This window comes from Chlorocebus sabaeus, chromosome 2, assembly GCF_047675955.1.
Source record: "Chlorocebus sabaeus isolate Y175 chromosome 2, mChlSab1.0.hap1, whole genome shotgun sequence".
Taxonomy (NCBI): Eukaryota; Metazoa; Chordata; class Mammalia; order Primates; family Cercopithecidae; genus Chlorocebus; species Chlorocebus sabaeus.
The window spans coordinates 68,951,557-68,965,756 of record NC_132905.1 but is presented as its reverse complement, the minus strand read 5'-3'; the positions used below and the strand labels follow the sequence as shown (position 1 = coordinate 68,965,756).

Here is a 14,200-nt window from a genome sequence, read left to right as displayed (position 1 = left end):
CCCCGCTCCGCTGGTTCCCGGAAGCGACCGCGTACGGGCGCTCTCAGGCGCGGGCGGGGGTCGTGTGCCTGGAGGAAGCCGCGGCACCCCCGGCGCCCGTCCATGGCGCGGAGCCTTGGGAGCTGGCTGGGCGGCTGCCTGCTGGTGTCAGGTGAGGGGTCCGCGGGGAGGGGGCGCGCTTGGGAACCGGGAGGCCCCGCGAGATGCCACCCGTGATCTCATCCCTGGGCACTCTGAAAGTGACTTAAGTGCCCGGTCCGGCCGTCGGGACCTCGGGACAGAAGATGCAGACGCCGCGGCCGGCTACTGAGACAAAGCTAGGCTGCTGCTGCCGGAGATTCTGTAACAGGAGGAAGCCCGGTCCGCACCCAGATTACAGACCGTCTGGGCCCTAAACTCAGGGGGAGACTCCCGGCGTCTTTTAACTCCCAGTCCTCCTGCGGCGCTCTGCTGGCGGGCGTCTAAGTAAAGTAGCTTCCCCGAAAGACCCAGGATCCCACCGTGGCTGTCATCTGGCCCTTCTGGAGACCATCAGTTCAAGTGGAGGCCCCCACCCGCCCCCGATGCTCTAACAGCCCTCCCTGACCCCAAGTCTGCCCACCTCAGTGCCAGCCCTCCCTACAGATGTGCCTCCCATCACCCGCTGCACCTCCCCTCCTTCCGGTTCAGGCCTGAGCACCCTGAAATCTGTATTCTGCCCCCCAGTGCCCCCCATGGCTTCTAAACCTAAATCCATTGAAACCTTTTCTGTCCTCTAAATTGACTGCCTAGGTTCCAATAACACGATGGTCACCTCCTTCCTTTCTCATGAACTCTTCCCTGGCCTTCCGGGATACTCCTCCGGTTTCCCGCCTACCCGTCAGGCTGTCTCTGCTTGGGACCCTCCTGCTGTGTCAGGTCTCTATGCAGCTAATTGTGAAGCCCAAGGCCTCTTCTCTCCTTCCCCCGCACTGTTCCTTTGGGGGATTTCAGCCAAACCTTGGCATTAAACACGGGCTATAGGCCCATGACTCGCTCTTGGTATCAGTTGGGTGATGGGTGGTGGTTTATTATAGTCATCTACTTTTCTACTTGCATGTAGGTTTCAAATTTTCTTTTCTTTTCTTTTCTTTTCTTTCTTTTTTTTTTTTTTTCGAGACAGAGTTTTGCTCTGTCACCCAGGCTGGAGTGCAATGGCTTGATCTTGGCTAACCGCCACCTCCCCCTCCCGGTTCAAGCAATTCTCCTCCCTCAGCCTCCCAAGTAGCTGGAATTACAGGTGTGTGCCACTATGCCTGGCTAATTTTTGTATTTTTAGTAGAAATGGGGTTTCACCATATTGGCCAGGCTGGTCTCGAACTCCTGACCTCAGGTGATTCACCCACCTCAGCCTCCCAAAGAGCTGAGGTTACAGGCGCGAGCCACCATGCCTGGCTAGGTTTCAAATTCTCTATTAAAAGGTTTGAAAATAATTTCTGTCTCTAGCCCACATCTGTTCTTGGTGTGACCTCTGGGCTCATTCATCTGTCTCCCTGACATTTCTACTTCAGCCTCTCTCCAGCATCTCCAACCTAATGCAGCTCAAATGGGACTCGTCAGTTCCCCAGCTGAGCTCCAATCGGGGCACCAGCTGCTTAAGCCCAAAATGGACATTGACCTCAGCTTTTAGGCATCAAATATATCATCAGGAAGTCTCCAGTTTGTCTTTACCTCTGGAAATATATCTGAAATCCATGTACCCCAGTCTACCCCCTCATACCTTTCTGCCACCATGCAAATCCAGGGCTCCATTGTCTGTCCCCACTTTACTCCTGCCTCTCCAGAAATTTCTCCTCATGGCTGTTCAAAGAAAATCTAGACTCCTCAGCACAGCCAACCTGTCTCTCTCTCCCTCCCTCACCATAGAGGAGAACCAAGTGCGGGATATGGGCTTTTCATGGGCATCTGTTTTGAGGAAAAAGGTTGTAAATGTTTTTCTCGTATTTTCATAGCATTGGGAATGGTACCACCTCCTGAAAATGTCAAAATGAATTCTGTTAATTTCAAGAACATTCTACAGTGGGAGTCACCTGCTTTTGCCAAAGGGAACCTGACTTTCACAGCTCAGTACCTAAGGTGGGTCTGGCCTCACTATTGGCAGGAACGCACCAGAGGAGTCGGCCCTGGGCTGGTTACTGGGCTGGGCCACAGGAGGAAGGGAGTCTGACTACGGTCACCATGTGACTGTGACAGCCCTCAGGGAGCCTCCCTGCCAGCTTTTTTCTGTCTGGGAAATTCTGGTGGCCACCTTACCTCTTTTAGGTTTTGTGGTTGTGATTGTTGGTGATTTGAATGTTGATCACAGGGCTGCCAGCAGATATAGACATGTTATCATGCGTATGTGGATAGAGTCAGCCATGGTGGTAACCTCATGCTGTTCAGATCCTAGCTTGTTTGTCACAGTTGATATATTTTAAAAGAAAAATACCACTGCTGTCATCTCCAGGTTTGAGTAGTATTGCTAGAAGTCAACAAGGTTGAGTGGATGCTACCCAAGAAACTGAGATATGCAAAGCAGTCAGGAAGCCCCTTGCTACCATATATCACCTGTTCCCCGACGGATTATAGCATCATGCCTCAGTGCCGTGCGATGCACGTAATTTGCATAATGAGCACTCAGTTTCTCCGTGGTTTCGTCCTGAAATTAAAAGTAAGACAGCTACTGACTGTTAAAAGCCCCATTCTCTGACAACAGCAGGCGCCATGAAGTAAGAGTGAGTGTCACCCTAGACGGTCATCTCAGCAGCGATCTGAACACCCTCTACCTCTCCTGCCTATCAGTTTCCCTATGCCTGGCAAAGGAAGTCAGTGCCAGCACTCCCTTGGCAGCCTGCCACCATACGCCACATGCTGGACTGCAGGTGACACACCTTTAGGCCAGGCGCAAACAGCAGCAGGAGGCCCAAGGCTGACAAGCCAACACACCTGCTTTCTATGTGACTCAGAAACATACGAAGATAGACAAGTCCTTCAATGAGGCAGGAGGATATTTGGTCCCAGATCCAGCTGTCATTTCACAAAAATCCCCAAGGCCTGCTACATCAGAGAAGAAGTAGAAGAAAGATGAGTAAGATAGTCCTTGTCTATGCGTTGCTGGCTTTTGTTTTTTAACTTGTAGTTCCAAATAATTCCAGACTTACAGAACATTTCAAAATTTTAAGTAGAATACAAAGAATTTCCAGATAGCCTACAACCAGATTCACCATTTTTTTTTTTTTTTTTTTTTTTTTGAGACGGAGTCTCGCTCTGTCGCCCAGGCTGGAGTGCAGTGGCGCGATCTCGGCTCTCTGCAAGCTCTGCCTCCTGGGTTCATGCCATTCTCCTGCCTCAGCCTCCCGAGTACCTGGGACTACAGTCGTCCGCCACCACACCCGGCTAATTTTTTGTATTTTTAGTAGAGATGGGGTTTCACCAAGTTAGCCAGCCTCGATCTCCTGACCTCGTGATCCGCCTGCCTCGGGCTCCCAAAGTGCTGGGATTACAGGCATGAGCCACTTGCCGGGCCCAGATTCACCAATTTTTAATGTTGGTCACATTCTCTCCCTTCCTCTTTCTCTCTCATGCCCTTTGTGCTGTAATATTTCAGTGTGTGTTTCACAAGAACAAGGATCATCTCTTACATCACATAGTACAGTGAGAAGCTCAGGAACTTTTACATTCATGCAATACTTGTATCTGATTTACAGCCCATAGTCCAGTACTGTCAGCTATCCCAAGCATTGAAGGAGGGCATATTCTGTAATTGATTTTTTTCCTGATGTGCATTTTCTAGCACTGATTGGCGTTCTCATTTGCTTTCTGTGCTTTCTCTACTCAATCTGGATAGCCAAGAGATTTTACCGTGGAAAATTAACTTTCTTCTCTGTCTGTCTCCTCTGTAGTTTATTTATTTATTTATTTATTTGTTCTATGCTGTGCTTTTGGGTTTGTTTGGGTTGTTTTCTTTTTCTTTTTTTTTTTTTTTTTTTGAGACAGAGTCTCGCTCTATCACCCAAACTGGAGTGCAGTGGCGCAATCTGGGCTCGCTACAAGCTCCACCTCCCAGGTTCACACCATTCTCCTGCCTCAGCCTGCCGAGTAGCTGGGATTACAGGCACCCGCCACCATGCCTGGCTAATTTTTTGTATTTTTGGTAGAGATGGGGTTTCACCATGTTAGCCAGGATGGTCTCGATCTCCTGACCTTGTGATCCACCTGCCTTGCCTCCCAAAGTGCGGGGATTACAGATGTGAGCCACCGCACCCGGCCTTTTTTTTTTCCTTTGAGACTGGGTCTCACTGTGTCACCAAGGCTGGAGTGCAGTGGCGCGACCTCTGCTCACTGCAGCCTCCGCCTCCTGGGTTCAAGCGATTCTCCTGCCTCAGCCTCCTGAGTAGCTGGGACTACAGGCTCATGCCACCATGCCCAACTGATTTTTGTGCTTCTCGTAGAGATGGGGTTTCGCCCTGTTGGCCAAGCTGGTCTTGCACTCCTGGCCTCGAGTGACCCACCTGCCTCGGTCTCCCAAAGTGCTGGGATTACAGGCATGAGCCACCACACCCAGCCCATGCCGTGCTTTTTTGCCATTGTAGTCGAGGCATTTGGCTTTGCATGTCTATCTTTTATGTTAGAGATCCCAGTGACTTCATGAAGTGACTTCATGAGGGTCTCCACACCTGGGTTCCAGGTCTTCCTGGCATGGAACTACAGAGTGAGTATGGCATGTGCTGGAGAAAACAAAATATGTGCTGGGCATGTCCTTGGGGAAGATATTTGATTGCAAAAGACGTGATTACCCTCATGTGGCTCTGCAAAAGCATTGTTTAGAATTTACATGAGCAATTGCATAGCACAAACTCTCTATTGTTTGTGTGCATTATTGGGGCAGGGCAGCCAGAGCAGGGGGCACTTCACAGGATGTTCTGGTGATTTTGATATAAAAATATCCAAAACAATTAGATGTAAATATGAGGAGTGGGTCATATTACCTACTTAATGCGGGGATAAATATTTGTACATGCAATGAAAATAACCTAGTGAAGGCTGGGCGCATGGCTGACGCCTGTAATCCCAACACTTTGGGAGACTGAGGTGGGTGGATCACCTGAGGTCAGGAGTTCAAGACCAGCGTTACCAACATGGCAAAACCCCATCTCTACTAAAAATACAAAATTAGCCAGGCATGGTGGTGCATACCTGCAATCCCAGCTACTCGGGAGGCTGAGGCAAGAGAATCACTTGAACCCAGGAGGCACAGTTTGCAGCAAGCCGAGATTGTGCCATTGCACTCCAGCCTGGGCAACAGAGTGAGACTCCATCTCAAAAAATTTAAAAAAAAAAAAAACCTAGTGAAAAAGTGGTTATTGCAAAACAACTTTTGAAATACTGCACGTGCTGGACAGTTGATGCATTAGTTTAAAAGAAGGAAATGGGTCAGGCGTGGTGGCTCACACCAGTAATCCCAATGCTTTGGGGGGCCAAGGTAGGATGATCACTTGAGGCCAGGAGTTCAAGACCAGCCTGTGCAACATAACAGCCCCTTGTCTCTACAATTTTTTTTTTTTTAATTAGCCGGACTTGAGTTGGAAAGAAGGAAGGCGGGAGGGAAGAAAAAAGGGAGGGAGGGAAAAAAAATATGGCCACATGTGAGAAAACCCCATTAATGAAACAACCACTGGATTTTCCAAATGATGGGATGTTAAGCAGCCGTGAAGAAATGATTGATTGACAAATATTTGTGGTATATTAAGTGAAAAATAGCATGATCCCAATGATCTCTACCTACTTTTTGCAAGGGATCGTTCTAGGTATCACTAAGAATGCTGTCAGGTGTGGCGTGCTACCTTAGACTATGAAGTCAAACAGATCTGAATTCAGTTGGGCAGATTTCTTAGGCTCTCCACTCCTGACCCCTGTGTACTTAACAAATGTTGGCCATTGCTATTTTTGTCACCATCACTTTCATCATCACTTCTGGGAGTAACCAAATTGGTTTTGGCACCAGAAGATACCTTGGGGGACCAATCAGATAGCTCCTCACTTTTTTATTTTATTTTATAAATTTTTAAATTAAATTAAATTAAATTTTTTGAGACCGTCTCACTCTGTTGCCCAGGCTGGAGTACAGTAGTGCGATCACGGCTCACTGCAGCCTCTACCTCCCAGGCTCAAGCGAGCTTCCCTCCTTAGCCTACTGAGTAGCTAGGACTACAGGCGCATGCCACCACACCCAAATAATTTCTTGATTTTTTATAGAGACAAGGACTCACCACGTTGTGCAGGCGGTTCTCAAACTCCTGGGCTCAGGCAGTCCTCTGCCTCGGCCTCCCAGAGTGCTGGGATTACAGGCATGAGCCATGAGCCCGCCCAGCTCCTTACTTTTTGCAGGATGAGAGCCTGGGCTTCCTTTGATCTTGTGCAGCCAATTATACCTCCTCGGCTGTTGCAAGCTTAGATTCAAGAGATTGTATTTCCCTAGCATCCAACAGGCATATCCAAATGTCGTCTCTTCTTCCACTTCACTTTCTGTCATGCTCCCTTTAGTGGTTGTGGCCGGGGCTGGTGTTCTGATTGAGACTGATGAATTGTTTTTTTAATTTTTCCAGAGTAATTGCAATGACAGTCATTTATAGGTCGGACAGTCATGGGTCACTTAACAACTGGGGTACATTCTGAGAAGTGCATCATTAGACAGTTTTGTTGTGTGAACATCATACAGTGCACTTGCACAAACCTAGACGGTGTAGCCTAGTATACACCTAAGCTATGTGGTTTAGCCTATTACCCCAGGCTGTAAACCTGTACAGCATGTTACTGTACTGAGAACTGTAGGCAATCGTAACACAGTGGTATTTGTATACAGGCATACCACAGAGTTAAGGCAGTTTTGGTTCCAGACTACCATAATAAAGTTAAAACCACAATAGAGCAAGTCATATGAATTTTTTTGTTTCCCAGTGCATATAAAAACTATGTTTATACTGTAGTCCATTAAGTGTGTGATAGCATTATGTCTAAAAAAATGTGCACAGATTAATTTTAAAATACTTGCTGAAAAATGCTGGCAATCATCAGAGCCTTCAGCAAGTCATAATCCTTTTGCAGGTGGAGCATCTTGCCTTGATATGGATGGCTGCTGACCGATCAGGGTACTGGTTGCTGAGTTGCAGCGACTGTGGCAATTTCTTGAAATAAGATGACAATGAAGTTTGCAGCATCAATTAACTCTTCCTTTCACGACAGATTTCTCTGTAGCATGAGATGCTGTTTGGTAGCATTTTACCCACAGAAGAATTTCTTTCAAAATTAGAATCCTTTCAAACCCTGCTATGCTCTATCAACTAAGTTTATGTAGTATTCTAAATCTTTTTTTGTCATTTCTACAATGTTCATAGCATCTTCACTGGAATAAATTCCATGTCAAGAGACCACTTTCTTTGCTCATTCATTAGAAACAACTCTTCATCTGTTCAAGTTTTATCATGAGATTGGAGCAATTCAGTCGCATCTTCAGGTTCTGCTTCTAATAATTCTAGTTATGTTGCTCTTTCCACCACATCTGCAGTTACTTCCTCCACTGAAGTCTTGAACCCCTTAAAGTAATCTATGAGGGTTGGAATCAGCTTCTTCCAAGCTCCTGTTAATATTATATTTTGACCTCCTCCTACGAATCACCAATGTTCGTAATGGCATTTTGAATGGTGAATCCTTTCTGGAGGTTTTCAATTTACCTTGCCCAGATCCATCAGAGAAATCACTATCTATGGCAGCTATAACTTTACGAAATATATTTCTTTATTTTATTTTATTTTATTTTACTTTATTTTTTAAGATGGAGTCTCACTCTGTTGCCCTGGCTGAATTGCAGCGGCATGATCTCAGATCACTGCTGCCTCCACCTCCCAGGTTCAAGTGATTCTCCTGCTTCAGCCTCCCAAGTAGTGCCACCACACCTGGCTAATTTTTGTTATTTTTTTTTTTTTTAGTAGAGTCAGAGTTTCACCATGTTGGCTAGACTGGTCTTGAACTCCTGACCTCAAATGATTTGCCTGCCTTGGCCTCCCAAAGTGCTGGGATTACAGGCATGAGCCACTGTGCCTGGCTTCCAAATATATTTCTTAAATAATAAGACTTGAAAGTCGAAATGACTCCTTGATCCATGGGCTGCAGAATGGATGTTGTGTTCACAGGCACGAAAACAGCATTCATCTCCTTTTAAATTTCCATCAGAGCTCTTGGGGAACCAGGTACGTTGTCAATGAGAGGTAATATTTTGAGAGAAAACTTTTTATCCTGAGCAGTAGGTCTTAATACTGGGCTTAAAATATTCAGTAAACCATGCTGTAAACAGATGTGCTGTCCTCCAGGCTTTGTTGTTCCATTTGTAGAGCACAGGCAGAGTAGATTTAGCATAATTCTTAAGAGCTCTCAAATTTTCAAAATGGTAATCCAGTGTTGGCTTCAACTTAAAGTCACCAGCTACATTAGCCCTTAACAAGAGTCAGCCTGTTCTTTGAAGCTTTGAAGCTAGCCATTGACTTCTCCTCTGTAGCTATGAAAGTCCTAGATGACATTTTAATAAAAGGTTGTTCCATCTACATTAAAAATCTGTTTAAATTTTAGAGTAGCCACCTTCATCATTTTAGCTAGATTTTAGCTAGATCTCCTGGATAACTTGCTGCAGCTTTTACATCAGCATTTGCTGCTTCACCTTGCACTTTTATGTTATGGAGATGACTTCTGTCTTTAAACCTTATGAACCAACCTCTGCTAACTTCCAACTTTTCTTTTTTTTTTTTTTTGAAACAGTCTTGCTCTGTTGCCCAGGCTGGAATACATTGGCACAATCTCGTCTCACTGCAACCTCTGCCTCCCAGGTTCAAGTGATTCTCCTGCCTCAGCCTCCTGGGTAGCTGGGATTACAGGAGTGTGCCATCACGCCCGGCTAATTTTTTTGTATTTTTAGTAGAGACGGGGTTTCACCATGTTGGTCAGGCTGGTCTCGAACTCCTGACCTTATGATCTGCCTGCCTTGGCTTCCCAAAGTTCTGGGATTACAGGTGTGAGTCACCGTGTCCAGCCCCAACTTTTCTTCTGCAGCTTCCTCACCTTTTTCAGCCTTCACAGAATTGGAGTGTCAGGGTCTTGCTCTGGATTAGACTTTGGCTTAAGGGAATGGTGTGGCTGGTTTGATCTTCTATCCAGACTACTGAGACTTTCTCCATTTTATCAATAAGGCTGTTTTACTTTCTTCTCATTAATGTGTTCACTGGAGTAGCACTTTAAACTTCCTTCAACAACTTTTCCTTTGTATTCACAACTTGGCTAACTGGCCCAAGAGGCCTGTTGTGGCCTTCAATGTGCCTTCCTCACTAAGCTTAATCATTTGCAGCTTTTGGAATAGGGAGGCCCAAGGAGAAGGAGAGAGGCAGGGGAGTGGCCAGTGGGTGGAGAAGTCAGGACACACACAACATCTACTGATTAATTTCACTTATATAGGTGTGGTTCATGGTCCCCAAAACAATTACAACAGTAACATCAAAGATCACCGATCACAGATCACCATAACAGATATAATAATGATGAAAAGGTTTGAAATATTGTGAGAATTAGCAAAATGTGACTTAGAGACATGAAGTGAGCATGTATTGTTGGGAAAATGGCACCAGTAGACTTGCTCAATGCAGGGTTGCCGCAGACCTTCAATTTGTAAAATGTCCCATCTGTGAAGTACAATAAAGCCAATCACAAACGAGGTACGTGTACATCTCAATGTATTTAAACATAGAAAAGGTACAGTAAAAATACAGTATCGTCATCTTAGGGCACCATCATTGTATATGTGGTCTGTCATCTACTGAAATGTCATTATGCGGTGCATGACTTTATTGAAAATCATTGTAATATCTTTATTTTGGTAAATCTTTATTCAGTGTCTCATAAATCACAGGCCCCTGCTTTCAAAAATACATAATCGAGGAAGGAAGCTGTCTTGGTCAAATATGCTGAATACTCAACCCCTTGGAGAGGCATGTAGTCATTAGGATGTTCAAGTGTCTGAGAAATTCTGTTTTGAAGACACCTATTTCTATGTTTAACACAGTTTCCACTCCCGCGCCCTCCCCCCAACCCCCGTGCAACCTCCAAATTAAGTACCAGTCAGCCTCAGGGAGACTGAAGCTAGAACTCTCCTGATTGACCTATCTTTTTGATTGTGTAGTTATAGGATATTCCAAGATAAATGCACGAGTACTACCTTGACGGAATGTGATTTCTCAAGTCTTTCCAAGTATGGTGACCACACCTTGAGAGTCAGGGCTGAATTTGCAGATGAGCATTCAGACTGGGTAAACATCACCTTCTGTCCTGTGGATGACAGTAAGCCATTTTGTTTTCCCTTTTTTTGTAATGTCATCATCTTGCCTTGTTTTTTTCCACATTGGTTGGTCCATCAACAAGAATTCTCTGAGGGCCCACACATGGATGCCCTTGCACAAGGAGCTTAAGGAATATAATAAAGAGAGTTGTATCCCTAAAGAAATTCATGGGAGAGACAGAAAAAGATGGGCATATCATCAATGCAGCGATTAAATATAAATCTAACACCTTCAGTGCCTCAAGGATGTGCATATGTGGGGCCTGTGCTGTTAAGAAGTTCTGGAAGGATTCTTGTGGTGAATTTTCTGGAAGAAAGTCAGTATGGAATTATGACTTAAACAAAGAAATATAACATGATAGGCAAAAGAATGAAGGCAGGTGTAGAGATGGAAAATCTGATGCAGACAGCCAACTTGCCCAGAGCGAAGGACAGGGAGGGACAGAGCTGATGGCAGGTGGGTTGGATCAGACTGGTTGGTCAGCATCAAAAATTGTTCTCAGGTTAGGCGGAGATTGCAGTGAGCCTAGATCACGCCACTGCACTCCAGCCTGGGCAACAGAGCGAGACTTGGTCTCAAAAAAAAATTGTTCCCAGGTTAGATTTGGAGGGTCATGGTGACACCAGAGCCCCTAAATATGAGATGAGCATATTTAGAATATCAGGAATTAAAAACTAATTAAACCATGTATTAGCAATTGAGAGAGTAAAGAAGATTAGAGGTTAAAAACCTGGTTCACAAAATTCACATACAGCCCTTCAAAACTCACACAGAGAAAAGCACTAAAAGAATTGTTTCTGGCCAGGCACGGCGGCTCACATCTCCTAATCCCAACACTTTGGGAGGCTGAGATGGTGGATCACTTGAGCCCAGGAATTTTCTTCTTTTCTTTCTTTCTTTTTTTTTTTTCCTGATACAAAGTCTCGCTCTGACACCCAGGCTGAAGTGCAGTGGCGCGATCTCAGATCACTGCAAACTCTGCCTCCAGGGTTCAAGTGATTCTTGTGCCTCAGCCTCCCGAGTAACGGGGACTTCAAGTGCCTGCCACCATGCCCAGCTACATTTTTTTGTATTTTTAGTAGAGACAGGGTCTCACCATGTTGACCAGGCTGGTCTTGAACTCCTGACCTTAAGTGATCCCACCGGCCTCAGCCTCCCAAAGTGCTGGGATTACAGGCGTGAACCACTATGCTTGGCCTTAAGCCTAGGAATTTAAGACCAGCCTGGGCAACATGGGGAAACCCTGCCTCTACAAAAAAAAAAAAAAAAAAAAAAAAAAAAAACAAGAAAAATAGCCAGGCATAGTGAAGTGTGCTTGTAGTCCCAGCTACTTGGGAGGCTGAGGTGGGAGAGTCACCTGAGCCTGGGAAGTCAAGGCTGCAGTGAGCCATTATCACACCACTGCACTGCAGCAGCCTGGGTGACCAGAGTGAGGTCTTGTCTCAAAAAAAGAACTGTCTCTATATGGGGAGGTTCTTCATGCCAGTCCCTGCTCTGGACCCCCATGACCCCTACAATTACATCCTCCCTGGTAGAGAACGAGGGCTAGGATGCCTTTCTTCCCTCCCCCAATTCCATCCCAAGCCTGGGTAAAAACGTCTTACTTTTGGAACCATAAATTATCAAAGTTAGATTATCTTTTCTTTTTTATTTTATTTTTTTTCTTCTGAGGCGGAGTCTGGCTCTGTCGCCCAGGCTGGAGTGCAATGGCTGGATCTCAGCTCACTGCAAGCTCCACCTCCCGGGTTCCTGCCATTCTCCTGCCTCAGCCTCCCGAGTAGCTGGGACTACAGGGACCCGCCACCTCGCCTGGCTAGCTTTTTTGTATTTTTTGGTAGAGACGGGGTTTCACCGTGTCAGCCAGGATGGTCTTGATCTCCTGACCTAGTGATCTGCCCGTCTCGGCCTCCCAAAGTGCTGGGATTACAGTAGATTATCTTTTCTAAAGGTACCTTTACAAAAACAAAGAAAAGATGAACAGAAAAGTAAGTTTCACAGTAGTTAAAAGTACAAGTTTTTGTTCCTATAATTGCTAACTGGCTTGCCATGTCCTAACTTGTCCCAAATTCTGTTAGCTCCCATCCATGGAAGTTACCTTTAGAACCTAGGTACAGCTAAGCAGGTTGTCAAAAGGTCATACAGGTCATGAGTGGCTGAGCAAGGATTCAGACCCAAGCTCTTGCATCTGTACTCTTAGCAACTACTACCCAGTATTGGAGATTTGTTTCTTGAAGTCTATATATTTTAGTGATAGGAAAGTGCTTCCAGGCATCATGCATAACCTATTTATACTTACTTTGGCAAAGTCTTCCAACAAGTTTTCTTGTCTGGTTTTCAGACGAGCACTTTAGAATGGTAGAAGCAGGTCCATTAACAGCCCTGAAAAAGTAACAGCAACCAAAGAAGAATACAGAACATAACTCAAACACCATGATTGCCCGGAACCATTTATGAATCATTCTACAGTTATTATTGAGTACATCTGTGTAACAGCTGCATTCTGAGCACTGAAGCTACAACGATGAATGAGACAAAATCCTTGCTCTCATGGAGCATATATGTGCTAATCAGGAATACAGATAATAAATAAATAGATACATATTATATGATAGGTAGTGACTGTGGTTCTCAAGAAGACTGAAGCAAGGTAATAGGACAGAAAGTAATGGGAGCTGCGCTTCTGCATAGAGTGGTAAGATCCAGTGTCTCTGAGGAAGTAGCATTTGAACAAAGACCCAAACGAAGTGAAGGAGCCAGCCACATGAATATCTAGTAAAAGAGCATTCAGGGCCGGGCGCGGTGGCTCAAGCCTGTAATCCCAGCTCGTTGGGAAGCCGAGACGGGCGGATCACGAGGTCAGGAAATCGAGACCATCCTGGCTAACACGGTGAAACCCCGTCTCTACTAAAAAATACCAAAAAAAAAAAAAAAAAAAAAAAACTAGCCGGGCGAGGTGGCGGGCGCCTGTAGTCCCAGCTACTCAGGAGGCTGAGGCAGGAGAATGGCGTGAACCCAGAGGCGGAGCTTGCAGTGAGCTGAGATCCGGCCACCGCACTCCAGCCTGGGCGACAGAGCGAGACTCCATCTCAAAAAAAAAAAAAAAAAAAAAAAAGAGCATTCAGAAGGGAAACAGCTTTAGACTTTGTTGGACATATATATGGTTAATTATATATGTTAAACATGTAAAGGTGGCCACTAAAAATAATAGAGATGCCATCTGTAGCTTCCATCCTAACAAAGGAAGTAAAATTCAAGCCAACAAAAAGCAGGAAAATGAGAGAGGAGGAGAAGACACCAAAAACATAAAATGGAAATTTAAAAAGAAATTCTTATAGAAAATACAAAATAATATAGCTGGAATAATTCCAAATGTATCAGAAACCACAATAAACATAAGTGGACTAAACTTCATTAATAAAGACAAAGATTATCAGATTTTTTAAAAGCAACTAAATCCAACTATCCTCCTTAGCCATGTCAGTCAATGTCACGACAATGGTATATCAAAGCAGTACTTCCGTGGACTAATTGTTCTGCATGGTTATGAAAAATTAATGTTGAAGTTTTTAAAATGTGGTTTTTGATTGTCATTTTGCTGTTCTTATGCTTAGCCATTATTGGACCCCCTGGAATGCAAGTAGAAGTACTTGCTGATTCTTTACATATGCGTTTCTTAGCCCCTAAAATTGAAAATGAATATGAAACTTGGACTATGAAGAATGTGTATAATTCATGGACTTATAATGTGCAATATTGGAAAAATGGCACTGATGAAAAGGTAAGCTTGGCTAATTGCATTTCAGAGATAGTAGGCTTTCATGTTCTTT

The 14,200-nt window shown here is 44.9% G+C and overlaps 1 protein-coding gene across 3 annotated transcripts in view; it reads left to right on the top strand.

Annotated features, from left to right (window-relative positions):
- The window catches only part of IL10RB (interleukin 10 receptor subunit beta), a 50,321-nt gene continuing 36,121 nt past the window's right edge, over positions 1 to 14,200 (top strand). The window contains exons 1-4 of one of the 3 annotated variants that reach the window (XM_007964638.3): positions 1 to 151; positions 1,971 to 2,094; positions 10,217 to 10,374; positions 13,985 to 14,151. In XM_007964638.3, the coding sequence (XP_007962829.3) occupies positions 103 to 151; positions 1,971 to 2,094; positions 10,217 to 10,374; positions 13,985 to 14,151 (498 nt within the window). In that variant the 5' untranslated portion in view covers positions 1 to 102. Of the gene's footprint in view, positions 152 to 1,900; positions 2,095 to 10,216; positions 10,375 to 13,984; positions 14,152 to 14,200 lie in introns of those variants that run through there. The other 2 variants (XM_073009721.1, XM_037990606.2) reach the window with 2 other exon arrangements.